The 13,945-nt window shown below is 49.5% G+C and overlaps 1 protein-coding gene across 2 annotated transcripts in view; it reads right to left on the bottom strand.

Moving 5' to 3' along the window:
- Window positions 1–13,945, bottom strand: part of LOC104872400 — a 49,175-nt gene that overhangs the window by 25,192 nt on the left and 10,038 nt on the right. Inside the window, exon 1 of one of the 2 annotated variants that reach the window (XM_010638664.1) lies at window positions 3,166–3,558. The exons of the other annotated variant lie outside the window; for it this stretch is intronic. Coding sequence (XP_010636966.1) covers window positions 3,166–3,487 — 322 coding nt within the window. The 5' untranslated portion in view covers window positions 3,488–3,558. Of the gene's footprint in view, window positions 1–3,165; window positions 3,559–13,945 lie in introns of those variants that run through there. 2 annotated transcript variants of the gene reach the window in all.

Below are 13,945 nucleotides of genomic sequence, written 5' to 3'. Positions count from 1 at the left end.
CTGAAATGTCAATGTCATAATTAAGACAAGGGATCATTCTACAGATACACATTTCTTTTTATATTATTTTGTGAATTTGTAAATTAGAAAAAAACAGCCTACTTTAAAAAGGTCCTGTTTAATAAAAGCACGGGGAAAAATGCCTTCATTTTTATTGAGAGATAACAGAGTTATAGCTCTTCAAGATTATTCTTATTTGGCTTTAGAAAACCAATTTGGGACTGCAATAAGCATTTGGGTTTGTTATTCAGGGAATTCATACCAAGTGAAAAGCTGAGGCCAGGTTGTGAAGAGCCACTCCAGAGGAATGAAGGAAGTCTCCGTATTTTACCTCCTCTTGCCTGATCAGCTCTAGCCTGCAATTCACTCCAAGTTTGCAAAACTTTCCACCACCTTTCAGTCCTAGGCAAAGCACATCTGCTTTTCTAACTGCTTGTCTGTCAAGCTCTCAGCTTCCCTGGGGTGAGAAGAGAGAAATAAGTGTTTTTTCTTTGTTTGAAAAGACTTTCCTGGTAGTGGGGAGCAAGAGCCTAGCGTCTCTTTCCTTCCAGGGTCCACAGGCTGCATAGTAATCAGGGAGGTAAGGAGTAGATAAAAGAGATCAAGGAGGGAGGACTGGGAGAGAGCTTTCCTGGGGGTGAGCTGGGGTCACTGCACATGTTAAACTGCCCTTCTGTGGCCTGCCAGTGCACATTCCTGGTTACCTGTCCACTTCTGCATAGTGTGCGGCTTATGCCATGCGTTACAGCGACAGATACTTCTCCTGACGATCTCTCTCCCCGAAAAAGGGAAGCAGATGGATTTAGACAGTGACCTGCTAGAATGGCAGAGTCCTGCTCCATGGGGGCCGGCTTCCCAGAGGCAATCTTGCTGAAGAGCTGCACTCTCTCCAGCTAGCTCAGCCTCTCACTGCTTGTTAATGACCAGAACCAAAGATATTTTCCATTTTTTGGAGACACACTCAAAATGGATACACTGATCCGAAGTCGCTCTATCAAGAATACATTCCGCGGTCCTCGGAGGAGCTAAGTATGGTTATGATAGCAAACACTAAGTACGGCACCCTTCAGTTTGATTTTCCTCCCCTTGGGTATCTTGCTATATTTTCCCAGGCCATCTTTCCAAAGCATATGCTTTTCATTTGCATCAGAAGTTCTCTCATTACAAGGATCACGTCCAACTTTCACCCCAGCTGGTATCTACCACAGCCCCACTGGCTAATGGCACGGGGAAGGTCTCACTCAGGCAGAAAGATGATTTCTGCTTTTCCCCCCTCTGCTTTGTGACTTAAGGATGCAATCGGTGATATTCAGCTTCTGTTCCCAGTGATTTGAAATTGAAGCACATAACGCAGACGGAAGTTGAGCATGAGAACAGGGACAAAGGATCTATAAAGCATCAAAGAATCAAAAGGAAGTGTCAGCGGGAAGTAGATTGAGAATAAAGGAGGGGAGAGGCAGGCGGAGGGAGAGCTGCAGAAGAGACAGGAGTAACCCGCCTACAGCAGAGGGTGAGAAGCGCGGCGAGGGCACCGATGCAGAGGCCGAGGGGCACAGGTGCTCCGCTGTTTTAATAGTCCACTGAGCAAACAGTTCACGGCATGAGACCCGCAAAAGGCACGCCGCGCATCAGACTGAAATCAGGGCAAGGAGGAATGTACGATCCCGAACACTGGATCTGTGAGAGGAGGGAGCAAGTCCTCAGGGCTGCGGGGAGCCCAGACCTCAGGGAGTTCCCAACTTTGTCACTTTCCGAACATGCCCCCGAGGAGTCAGGATGGTAAACAACAAAGGCCTGGGGGAAGCCATTTTTCGTCTTCAGGTCCTGAAAACCGATGGCCTATCATATACACAGCAGGCCCTGACGGAAGATGAAGGAAGGGGAACCTATGTAGCTCAGTTTGAGGAAAGAAGGGACACCCCATTTCAAACACCGGCGACTGTCGTTTGGATCCCCAGCCCATCCATGAAACTAGGAGGAAGCATCTTTAAGAGCTAGATCTTCACTGGGAGACTTGCGGTCAGGGGGCGTGGCTTGAAGGGGGCAGTGGGACCCCAGCCTCCCTCTCTTGCTTCCTGACTGGTGCAAACTGAGCAATTTAGCTCCACCTCGTGGTCACTGCCATGATGTGCAGCCGCGGCGCAGGCCCTAAAACTATAGGTCGGCCAGCCATGGACTGAAACTTCCCAAACTGTGAGCCAGAATTAACTTTTCCTCTTTTTAAGATGATAATGGGAGGGATCTTGTCACAGTTAATGTAAACTTACTTAACATCATTCTATCTTACGGCTTGGCTCCTCTGGTTCACCAGAAGTCTCTCTCTCTCTCTCTCTTTTTTTTTTTTTTTTTTTCCTGTTATCGGGAATTGAACTACAGTTCTAGAATAAAGTGGTCTGAAGCAGGGAAAGAGAGGGAGGAGGGAGAATGGGAGGAACCCACTGAAAAAAGTGTAGGCATTGCCTAGAATTTTCAGAGGGTCCCATGTGTTGAAAACATTTTCTTTCTTTCTTTAATCCCAATAGATCATTATTACCATCCTCCTCTAGTTTTCCTATTTTGTAGGAAAATTTGAGAAATCATTGTTCGAATTTCCCACTTAGGGCCATCTTGTCACCTCTCCTTGCACCTGGAAATACTTGGAAAGCTTCCTGGCTATCACACTGGAAGGGTGTTACAGGTACCGTTCAGGACAGCAAGAGAGCATCACCCATCCAGTGCCAGGGCGTCAGGGCAGGGAGCCTGGTCCCCGTACCTGAAAGCGAACAGCTCTGCTGATTGACTTGTTCATCTATTTGGCAGCACCTACTCGGCTGGTTCCCCGGGTCCACTGTGGCCCGGCGGGTCCAAGATGCTCAGGGAGCGGCAGTACTGGCTTCAAGGGTTCCATGCTCTGATATGGAAGGTCAGCATTTGGAGCAGAGTGAAATCTTTTCAGGGATGGATCTGAGGGCGTCCGGGGAGATGGCAGTGTTGGGATGCACCGAGGCCCAGTGTGCCCAGGAGGGTAGAGAGGAGGAGGAAGAGGGAAAGAGAGGAAGGGGTGGGGGAGGGAGGAGGGAGGAAGAGGAGGGAGAATGAAGAGGAAGGGAGGGGAGAGGGAGCCCAGGAGGAGGGCAGGGAGGGGGAGCAGCAGGCGCTGCAGCCCAAGCCAGCAGCAGTCAGTACCTGAGCAGGGGCCGACCGGTACCCCCGTGGGGGGGCTCAGTGCTTGAGGAGAGGAGAGGCCCCAGGGAAGGGCGGGCAGCACCTGGGTGGGGCTGCAGGCGCAGAGGCTTGGCTGCTGCTTCTGGGGTTCTGCTGGGCTCACAGGGGGGTCCTGCAGCAGCGGGGCGCACAGCACCCTGCTGTCCTGCCAGCTTTTCTGGTTCCTTTCGGGTTGGGAGCAGCGATGGAAGCGGGGCCCCCATGCTGGGGAAGCTTGTACCCTGGCACGAGCGGCACCCCAGCCCCGAAGAGTGCATATAAATAGGTGCAGTTCACTGTACATCCCAGAAGACCATGAAAATCAGCTTTCCTACAGTGGGGACGAGCCAGCTTCGTTCTGACAAACAACTTCAGCCAGGCCTGGTTCAGAAGTACACTTTGTAACGGAGCAGCCAGCGCTCAGCCAATCACAGGCAAGCACAGCGCTGCCACCCTCCCAAGACGCTTTTGTACCTCACTTCCGGTTTTCGCCCGTGGACGCTGCTGACCCTTTTCAGAGTCCAGCAGAGCAGAGGCCTTCTGCCTCCGAGGACCGCCTCTGATTTGGGCTGTTGTGTGAGCCGTTAAAATTGGCTCAGTTTAATTTGCGTACAGTTTTTAAGTTATAAACACGTTACCTGTATATTGACTTATGAATGCTTGTACTATGCCAGTGAGCTGGATACGTCCTGAACTCGCTCTCGCTTTGGGAAACCAAGATACAGATTGGTTAACCAAGCAGTGAGGGCAGAGCTCTGTCCGGGCTTCTAGCTGCAAGGTCCTGTGTAATTATTACTTCCTGACAGTGTCAAAGGCCTCTTCCTCCCTGACCTGAGTGAAAGGGAGAAAGAGCAGCCGCCAGCGATCCGAGCTGGCCTGGTGTTATTTTCCTATTAGACATAAATAATTTTACAAGGTACCGAGCCTTGTGTAAAATGAAATGAATCAAAGCAAGGCCGCCCCATCATGTCATCGTTTTGTCTAAGAATGGATAAAAACAAGGTCATCGTGCCACGCAAAATACCAGACACCCTCTCTCCTGGCCTGAAGGAGTAGCTGCTGCTTCTCTGCCCCTTACTGTTTCAACTTCCGTCTACCGGGTCCCCACCCGCGTGTCAGATTTACTGAGATTCTCCCAATTCAGAGTGAGCCCTGCGCCCTCAGACTCACCCCAAATCAGCTTTAAGCCCAGGTCCTGAAACAGACTGTAGCACCTGCTCACAGAGGCACCACCTTCCATGGGGAGTGTCTTCCCTCCCACCACAGGCAATGTACCATCTTGTGCATTCCTGGTAGGCTCTGCTAGAGTCATTGGCATCTCTGGGTCACATATATTTTCACTTCTTCAAAATCTCTTCCTCCTGGGCTTTTAGACACCATTTTTTCCTAATTTTCCTTTTTCTAGTGGGGGCAGCTTCCAGTGACTTCTACCCCTTGGTCTCCATGTCTTTGTCTAATCCCCTCTACTACAGGATGAGCCTGTGATGGTTGAGCTTGATTGTGTCCAGTTGCTCGGCTCGGGACGCACTTACTGGGGGCATGGGTGGGCACACTTCTGGGTGTGTTGGGTGGGTCATGGAGTTGGCCTTGGGGGCTCTATCTGGCCCCTGGTCCTTCCCCTCAGGGTACTGACTTCCTGGTCTGCTTACCAGCCACCATGATCCTAGCATCTTTTCTCTCTTCCATCTTTGTCCTTCGGCCATGATGCATCTGCTTTGGAGCCAGCCAGCATGGACCGAATACCCTCAAAACACAAGCCAAATTACACTTCTCCTTTACATTGTGGGTGCCAGGTACTGCATCTCAGCAATGAGAAAGCTCGCGAACACAAACCTTGGCATAGTTAGTGATTTGCCTCTGATGAATGGGACCCACCAAACATGATAGGATGTCCCTGCTGGAGTAAGTTACAAGAAGCCCATGGCTTCTGTCTTGTCATCTTGTGGCCTGTCACTGCTCCCTCTCAGGAGCCACACTGAGCTGCTGTATGGAGAAGCTCACTTAGAGGAGTCTTCTGTAAGAAATGTCCAGGAACTGACGTAAGCGGAGCAGACAGCAGCAGGTGAACTGAGGCCAATGGTCCAAACTCAAAGATAACTGGATTCCGCCAACAACCACTTGAGTTATGTGACAGGTTTCCCTCACTCTAAGATGGCTGTTACTCCCCTTCCCATAATGCCCTGCTTCTCACCTAAAAAGATGGCTTCTCCCACCTACCAAAAGACAGCCTTCTTCTTCCCATGATGCCTCTTCTCCCACCAAAAAGAAACCAAGACACTTGCTACCTCCAAGTAACCAGTAATGTCACAGGCTCCTCTAATCCCTTAATACTACCTCACTTAACTCCACCCCAGCTCCTATAAGCCTCACCCCAGTCCTATAAAAGAAGCTCTCTGTTCTGCTATATTGCCCTCTCTCCTTTGATCGGAGACAGCCTGGTAGATTGTCCCTACAATAAAGGCTTATAGTGGTTCTGGTCTGGTCTTGGTCTTCAGCCGTTTTTACCTGACAGTGTGGGAAATGGTATTCCCCCAGTCAGTCCTGGCAGACCCTTGGAGAGATCTGTAGAGAGACATGCAACTACACATGCTGGATTCCTAGCCTGCAGAAACTGGAAGATAGTACATTTGTGTTACTTTGGATCTCTACATCTCGGGGCAAGTTGTTATGCAGCCATAGAGAGCTATTGCAGACTTCCATAATAGAAAGAACGGTTATTCTACAACACAGGCCTGGTCATCTCACTGCAGCAGGGACTTAAGAGGCTGCTTTTACTGAAAGCACCGCTCTTCATGCGGCCCACAGATGTTAGATGGGTTACTAAAAACAGGGTAACAGCTTGGTGTCTCTTCATTCACATTGCTTCTATGTCCTTCGCTGCCTTGAACTTTGGCTCAGATTCCTACACGGATCTGTGCAGAGACATGTTAGTCCTTTCAGAAGTGTTCTTCTGAGGCTGGGCCTCCTCCCCTTCAAGGCTGAAGATATCAGGATATGCATCATTACAGTATTTTCAGGATTTGCAGGGACATCACAATCTACAGATTGCCAACTTCTGGCTTCTGCAGTGTCCTGTTCCAGACCACTGGAATGGCACCTAGGTGTCTGATCATCGTAACCAGATGGAAGGGCCTTGGTATCCCAGAAAGGCAGCAAGTGTGCATTTATTAAAGGTGGAAAAGAAGTACACTCTGCAGAGTGAGAGCTGGCTGGTGAAAAAGCTCACAGCCACCAGAGGAGAAGGGAGGGGGGTCTCCTGTATCCACAATTCCTAGATTATTTCTTTCACGTAAATAAGGAAGGGGAAAGCTGTCCTGCCAAACGCTCACCTGGCATTAGCCGTGTCCTCTCAAAAAGCTCCTTTGGCTTCCTGTTACCTGTAAGTGAAGGGTCAGGAATAGTGTCTTTTGATTGGTTGTGTGCCCACATGTAAATAAACAATTGAAAAGAGCATCTTCTGATTGGTTCTGTGAACCAGAGTCAAACGGAAAGATTGAAAACAGCAAGTTTCTTATTGGTCCAGATAGCAATTTTCTGACAGCCTTACAGTATTAAGAGTGTTCCTCCCCCGGGAATGTCCTGCATCCTGGTGGGCTTTCTTAATTGCCCTAAACCTGAGAGAAGGCCCAGGCATTGCCCCAACCAACTCCTTCTTGCTCCTCTGAGAGGATCATTTCTCCTCTCCAGCCTATCTCAGAAACTCCATGGCTTGTAGGAATCATCCCCTTGGTTGCAGCAGGACTGGCTCTAGGGTCTTGGCTGCCCAGACCATAGCCCAGCCAAGAATCCCTGCACTTCTGTGTGGTTCTTTTCCTTGCTTCTCCTCTTCTCTGTATAACCCAAAATTGTAGACCCCTTGACCACAGGACTTTGGGTGCTGCTGCCCCGTCCCTTCCCAGTATGTCTGTGCAGAACAAACTCCTTTGATGCCATTTAGTCTCTTGGGTGACTGGCTGAGCTGGGTTAGGCCAGCCACTGCCCAGGGGGTTCGTATGTGCCCCGAGCTATGCAGTCTATTTCTTAGCCATGATTAACTGCTTATAAGTCCCTTCATATCCGAGCGGCTTTATTCTCTCCCTGACTCTAATTTCCTTCCTCTGCCCCTGAAATTTTCCCAACCACTCTCATTCTACTAGAACAACTGCTTTCCCTCTGGGGTTCCAAAGCCAGAGACACAGAAGAAAATAGAGGCAGCAAAGGCAGAGAAACAGCACAGAAATAAGGAAGCAGTAAGAAAAGGCTGGGAATTTAGCTCAGTGGTTTTGCTGCCTGCCTTGCAGGCGCAAGGTCGGGAGTTTGATCCCCGGTACCAAAAAGAAAAAAGAAAAGAAAAGGCAGCACATAAGCAGACAAGAATATGGAAGAGATAGGAGAATGGTAGCAGAAATATTTTGGCTTCAGAAATAATGGGGCGAGGGAAGGCACAGACCTTTGTCAGAGACCTGTCTGATCCTCAGCTCCGGAGTTGTTACATTTGTAGCTGGGGGAAAGACCCAGAGCCTTAGGCGAAACAATGCTGCTGCTATTTTTGGCCAATCAACACAAGCAGCCGGAGGCTAGGCAGCCGTGGAGGGCCCTACTCCCATGGGCACCGAGCACGCAGTACACTCTGGGTACATTTACAAATATTATTTTTAGATGTCATTTTTGGCTCTCAGAACTTCGGCCATTAGCGCTACTTCCCTCCCTACCCTAAATTAGGTTTCTTCCCTGTGGAATGCCAGGGATGCTGCGATGAAACCAACATCCACTCTACTCGAAATTCCTAGTAAGTCTGCTGTTCAGAGTGTTATTTTCCCGTGAAGGGCAGCCACTTGGTCTAAGAGAGTTGAAAAGGAAAGAGACTGCTAAAAGTTGCAGAGCTGAAAAAGATTTAATGGTGTGCAAATCCAGCAGGCAGCTCCTGGACTGCAAGAGGAGGGGATGTTCCCTCTTTAAAAAGCAAAATATATTAAAATGCAGTCATTAGCTGGTGTTGAATTCTAGAATCGGTAGCAGCCTATGGGGATTTGGGGGAAGTTCCTCCGGGAGGATAAGAAAATTGTGCCTTCCCTTAGGGAGCACAAGAGGCGGTGCAGTCTCCCTGCACTGACCCAGAAGGGAGGGGAAAGCCCTGCGCATTACCCTGAGAGTCCAGGACAGGTTTCCTGTAGCAGCAATGGAGAGGACATTCAGCAGCCCTGGAATTGGTGTTCAGGGCTGGGTAGCCCAGGCTCTGAGAGAGGAAGATGGCCCTGGGGCCTGCGGATCTTATCACCAAACCACACTTTGTTGGGACCTGGCAGAGACTCCCAGATGATCTCCAGATTCTTCCTTTGATCATCTGAGGTTTCAGAAAGGCTTCTAAATAGGAGAAGTATACTAGTGTTTTATCTATCTGGGTTATGAAGTTCCAGCACTAACAGATGCAAACACAGAGCTATTTCTTGCTTGCCCCCCCGCCCCCGCCTTCCTTTGCTCTGTGGACTGAAAGACCCAGTGGGCAGGAGAGAGCTGCTTCCTGAACAGGTGTGAGCAGGGCCAGCCTACAACGCCAGCCTCCAGGGAAGTAGAAATTTCCAGTCCCAGGGACAACTGCTTGCAGTTGGGAACTGTAAGGCTTTCACGGAAGGCAAATTTAGTCTGGCCAATTTGGTCCTTTCAAGGTGAGAACTGTCAAGGAGTCCCTATTTTGGTAGGGGAAATCAACTCTGATTTTCATGAGAAATGCAGGGTCACGGGGATGGGGCGCATCTGGAACTGCAAGACAGGCCAGCGGCCTGGCAAGACACTACCACCCCTCTTCCAGCTGCAGCCACAGGACCGGCCCTGCAGCAGCAGCCTCCTGCATCTCTTTCTCTCCGAACTTAATCTGAAGCTGCAGTCACAGACTCGGCCAAGGACCCATGGCCGGAAGTACAGGGATTTCAGGTTTCAAGAGCCCCCTGGAGCAGAGGGTGACAGGACTGGATGGCAAAGCCCTACCTCTGGTCATAGCCCCTTTTTGTGAGGTCCAGTGGCACTGAGCCTCAGGTGCCTACAGTGGCCACCGGACAGCGACATAGACTGTATTGGCTTTCACCCCTGTACCCCTCCTACTTCCCCTTTCTGGGCTCTGATTCTGGGGACCTCCTGTTTAATACACCATAGCACCCCAATGCAGTCTGAGACAGCAGCCCCATCCTGCCCCAGGCCAACAGTGTAACAGCACTCTGCAGGGCTGACCTGGGTGAGGACTCAAAGGGGCCCTGAACCCTGGGGATGCAGGCCAGGCCAGGATCCCCTGGCAGTGTGCCTGAGCTCACCCCACCTAAGCTCCGGCCTCCTCATTTCTTTCTTTCTTTTTTGTTTTTTTTTTTTTTGGTAGTGGGGGTTGAATTCAGGATCTTGTGCTTTCGAGGCAAGCAGCAGAACCACTGAGCTACATCCCTGGTCCCATTTCTTTTGCTGTTGTTTTCTGAGACAGGGTCTCACTGTGTAGCTCAGGCTGGCCTCAAGCCTGCAGTGGTGGTCCTCCTGCCTCAGCCTCCCAAAGGCTGGGATTAGAGGCAGGCATCACCACACCTGGCTCTCCTCATTTCTAAGGGCTCCCTTTCACTGACTGTCCTTTCTAAAGACAGCTTGCTGTTTCAGGTGTGCAGCTTGGTAAAGATTGGTATTGATTAAAACTAGTGTCCAGGACTTCCTCCCGGGAGACTAGAATTGAAACGGCACACACTTCCTAGCCCCGCCCCAGATAGGCTGTTATTCGTAATCCCTGTCTTTAAATCACCGGGGATTGAACTGGATGTGAGTAAGGCTCTGCATACTCATGCCCTGGTTGATTGCTTTCAGGCTGAAGCTCCTGTTGCATTTACATTTCCACCCAGAATGGGCACCTTCTGAAAGACAGGAAGTAAGTTGTGTCAGTCTCTTTGATATGCAGTCAGGGGCTGTGTGTTTTTATGCCAATGGTGAAATTGTTTCTTTCTTGTTTAGGATGAGGGCCCCTCCTCCTGGTCATTCAGTAATGACTGAGATAAACAGATACATCATATACAGAAGAGAGACCTTTTCAAATCTGTGCGCCCTTCCTTATCTAAATCGGTTCAGGTCTCTCCTTTGACCAAGGTCGAAAGGGTGAACAGGGCTCATTTTCCTGAAGTCGCAGTGTGGCAGAAAGAGGGATGAGAAGGAAGATCTCTGGTTCACGGCCTCCCAGGCCTGGATGGGGAAACCGAGGGCTTTGCCTACAAGGATGACTCACAGGTGCTCAGGAGGCTTGGACACAGAAGATGCCAACCTTCCTGACTCTCTGGTGGACCTTCCTTCCCAAGAGGATGGTCCTTCTCTCCCTAACAAAGCAGCCTCCCTCGTAAGAATGAAGCTGCTGAGAGCAACAAGTCTCCTGATGACAAAACTGAGCGAAGACTCAGCAGGCTTCCCCAGTCGGTCGGATGGCTGCCGCCACCAACAGTCTGGTGAGCAGTGATCCCGTCACTTCACGTCCTGCGTCTTGAACTCGTGCTGAGCTTTTGTAATTAAAGACAACTCTTTAAATTCCTGGTTCAAATTCTGTTGTTTTCCTTTTGATATAATGACAGATTTTCACTCACCAACATATGTATATAAATAACAAATACAAGGTTCATCTATGAATTAACAGTGGGTACTGTGTAGATGTAATTTTTTTTTTTTTTTTGGTACTGGGGATCCAACTCAGGACCTTGCGCTTGCAAGGCAGGCGGTGGAACCACTGAGCTAAATCCGTGGCCCCTGTGTATATTTAAAACAGCAAAGGTTAAGGCTGTGAAGATCAGTGCCAATATCAGAGCAAGTGGTGCACTGAGCTTCCAGTGGCGAGGCTGGGGGAGGCGCACCAGACTCAGGAAGTGACCAGGGCCGTGTCCCTCTGAGGCCAAGCAAGGCGACTGCTTCCCTGCACTCTGGATCATTGTTAAAGCTTCGTGCATTTCTGTCTCATTTCCTTGTTCAAACTCATGACCACCTGAGAAACTGCATCTGATCTCCGAGCCCAGGATGTGGGAAAATAACAGAAACTTGACAGCAGATATTTGAGTGGACAGGAAAATAAGGCAGGAGTGACTGCAGTGAACAGGAGCCGAGAAATGGGCGGCTGCATCGCCGGGTGCCCCGGAGGACAGGAGCGTTTCTTCTGTTACGGCACCCCAACAACCCAACAGTGACTTGGAGGGCTTTGAGATCACTGGGGTTCAGGAAGACACTTCCTGGGGGTGACGCATTCCCTGGACAGAACTGAAGGTACGTGGCCTTGATACCCTCTTGAAATGAAATTAGGCAATCATTAATTGGAACAGGTTGATTCTTTTTTTCCCCCTCCACTCTGGAAAATGCAAACAACATGCATAATAATTTTGCTTCTGCATTTCCCATCTTTTCATTTATTTCTCATTCTTTTGAGAGTCGCAGTAAAATTCCAAAGAGCAGGTGCACAGACGTGGTCTCCAGCTTGCTCCCCCAATGCCTGGGATGCTGGAAGCGTCACCTGTCACTTGTGCCTACTCGAGGGGTAATGCAGAGCCCAGACCGTGCTGGGCAGCCCCGGGTCACACGTTCCAGTCTTTTCGAGGTTAAATCGCCACTTAGAACTCCGGTGGCACAAATCCCGCACCTCCTTCTAATTATGTCAGAGTTTTACGGAACCATTTGATCAAAAGATGGGAAGGAGGCCATCAACACTGACCAAATGAGCTGTTGACACAGCATTTCTTTGAAAACCCCTCTAGACATTTGTTTTGCAAAGATGTCACAGTTTTGACTTAACCTTGGTCCCTGCTGCCTGATTTTTAAGGAGGGCTTGCATATTTTGAGGTGAGGAACATGACCTATAAAGCATATGATTGTGATTAAGATTTATCTTATAAAAGTAGCTCTTTGCTATATGACCCTGCTTTAATCAGGTCTTCTGTAGTCTCAGCCATCTACATACATCCTGTCTCAGGAATCCACAGCCTGACTCACCCACTAATGCCAGCCATTGCCTTTTGTGTGTATGGGGGTACATAAATTAAAAACAAAATTTAAATGGTATTTTTTGTCTTGTTTTGAGACAGGGTCTCACTGTGTAGCCCAGGCTGACCTCCTCCACCTTGTGGCAATCCTCCTGCCTTAGCCTCCCTACTGCTGGGATTTCAGGCATGTGGTACATACACCCAGCTGGTTTTTAAAAAAAATATAACAAATACTGTTTTGGTGATACATAATGATTATGTAAAATTCAAATTTCCATGTCCATAGACACAGTTTTCTCGTACACAGCCACACTCATCTGTTTATCCTCTGTGGTGGTTTGCACACTGTGGTGGCCAGGTTGAGTCGCTGTGATGAAGACCATCTGTCCTAGGGAGGCTGAGATACCGACCGCCTGGCCCTCGACTGAAGAGGTCTGCGAGCCCCTGTGCTGCCGTCACCTCCTCATGCAGGGCCGTCTGTGCACACCACTGCTCGCCAGCCCCGTGCAGCTCCTTCCCTTTACGCCTGAGCTCAGTGCCTCACATTCTAAGAAGCTTGTGTTTGCTATCAATCCACAGCCATTCTCCTTTTCTCATGGCCGAGAAAGCTGCCCAATCCGACAGGCACGTGGTGAGGCCCTTGCGGGAGCAGTGCCATCGGCGGGCGCCAGGCTCCCAGGGTTCACACCCCGCACAGAGCCCCTTCTCTCCATACCCAGCCTGAGTCTGCGGTCAGAGTCCAGTGAGGGGACCACATGCCGTTTCTGGGACTGTCAGAAGGAGCCTGTTGCTTTCGTTTTGGCCTCTTTCTTGCGAGGCAGCACTCAGATGCCCTGACTCGGGGAACCAGGTGGAGAAGCTGTGTGCACTGGCAGCTGGGCCCAGGTTGGGCTGTGGATCCTGGCCCAGAACCCAGGGGCCAGGACCTTTGCCAACAGCCCAGCTATGTGACTTACAGCAAACCTGGGCTGGGATCACTCATTGCGCAGCAATGGGAACTGATACAGAACTCGTAAAGTCCTGTGTTGTCCACCACGGTACAGTGGTGACCCCTCATCTGTAGGGACACGTCCAGTAGATGCCTGAAATCACAGATAGTGCCAACCTATACCTGCTGTGTTGCTTCCTGGATATACAAACCTATGATGAATTTTAATTTATAAATTAGGCAAAATAAGAGATTAACAGTATATAATATTTGATAATAAAGGTATTTTTTTCAGTACTGAGGTCTGAACTGAGCTGCATCTGTAGCCCTTCTTGAATGTTTATGTATTTTTAAATTTAGAGACAGGGTGGCTTGGACTCAGCCGCCTCTGCTGCGCAGCCCAGCCCGAACTACGGGCCTCCTCTGGAGCCTCACCGTTTCCAGCTGGCTCTGACACAGAGCCAGGAGGGGGCGCCACTGAGCCCCCCATTAGATCCCCTGATTGAGCCAGTCCTTGGACGCACTCTGCAGAGGCATTGCGGACTATAAAGGGTAGTGATTGATCCTATTATGTTCCTGATTGTATTGATTGGGATAAACGATAAGGATTGGTTTGATAAGTTGTTTTCTCAATTATGAAAATGAGAATGTCTATAAGTCATTAGAGAATCAAAGACTGGGACGCAACGATATCAGGAAGATTTAATGATCCAGATTGAATCAAGAGCAACCCAACAGCAAAAATAAAGATGAGAAAACACTTAAGCAAGCCACAAAAACAGACTTCCAGTCCACCAATGGCAAACAGTAGGGCAAAGAGGATAAAAAGTCTGATGGTGAAGCTCCAGGACACTCAGAACTCACAGCACATGAAGTAAAAAAA

This window comes from Fukomys damarensis, unplaced genomic scaffold (assembly GCF_012274545.1).
Source record: "Fukomys damarensis isolate Sample0158 unplaced genomic scaffold, DMR_v1.0_HiC HiC_scaffold_30, whole genome shotgun sequence".
NCBI lineage: Eukaryota > Metazoa > Chordata > Mammalia > Rodentia > Bathyergidae > Fukomys > Fukomys damarensis.
Note: the sequence above shows the minus strand (reverse complement) of the source record. Positions and strands in the feature narration are given on the sequence as shown.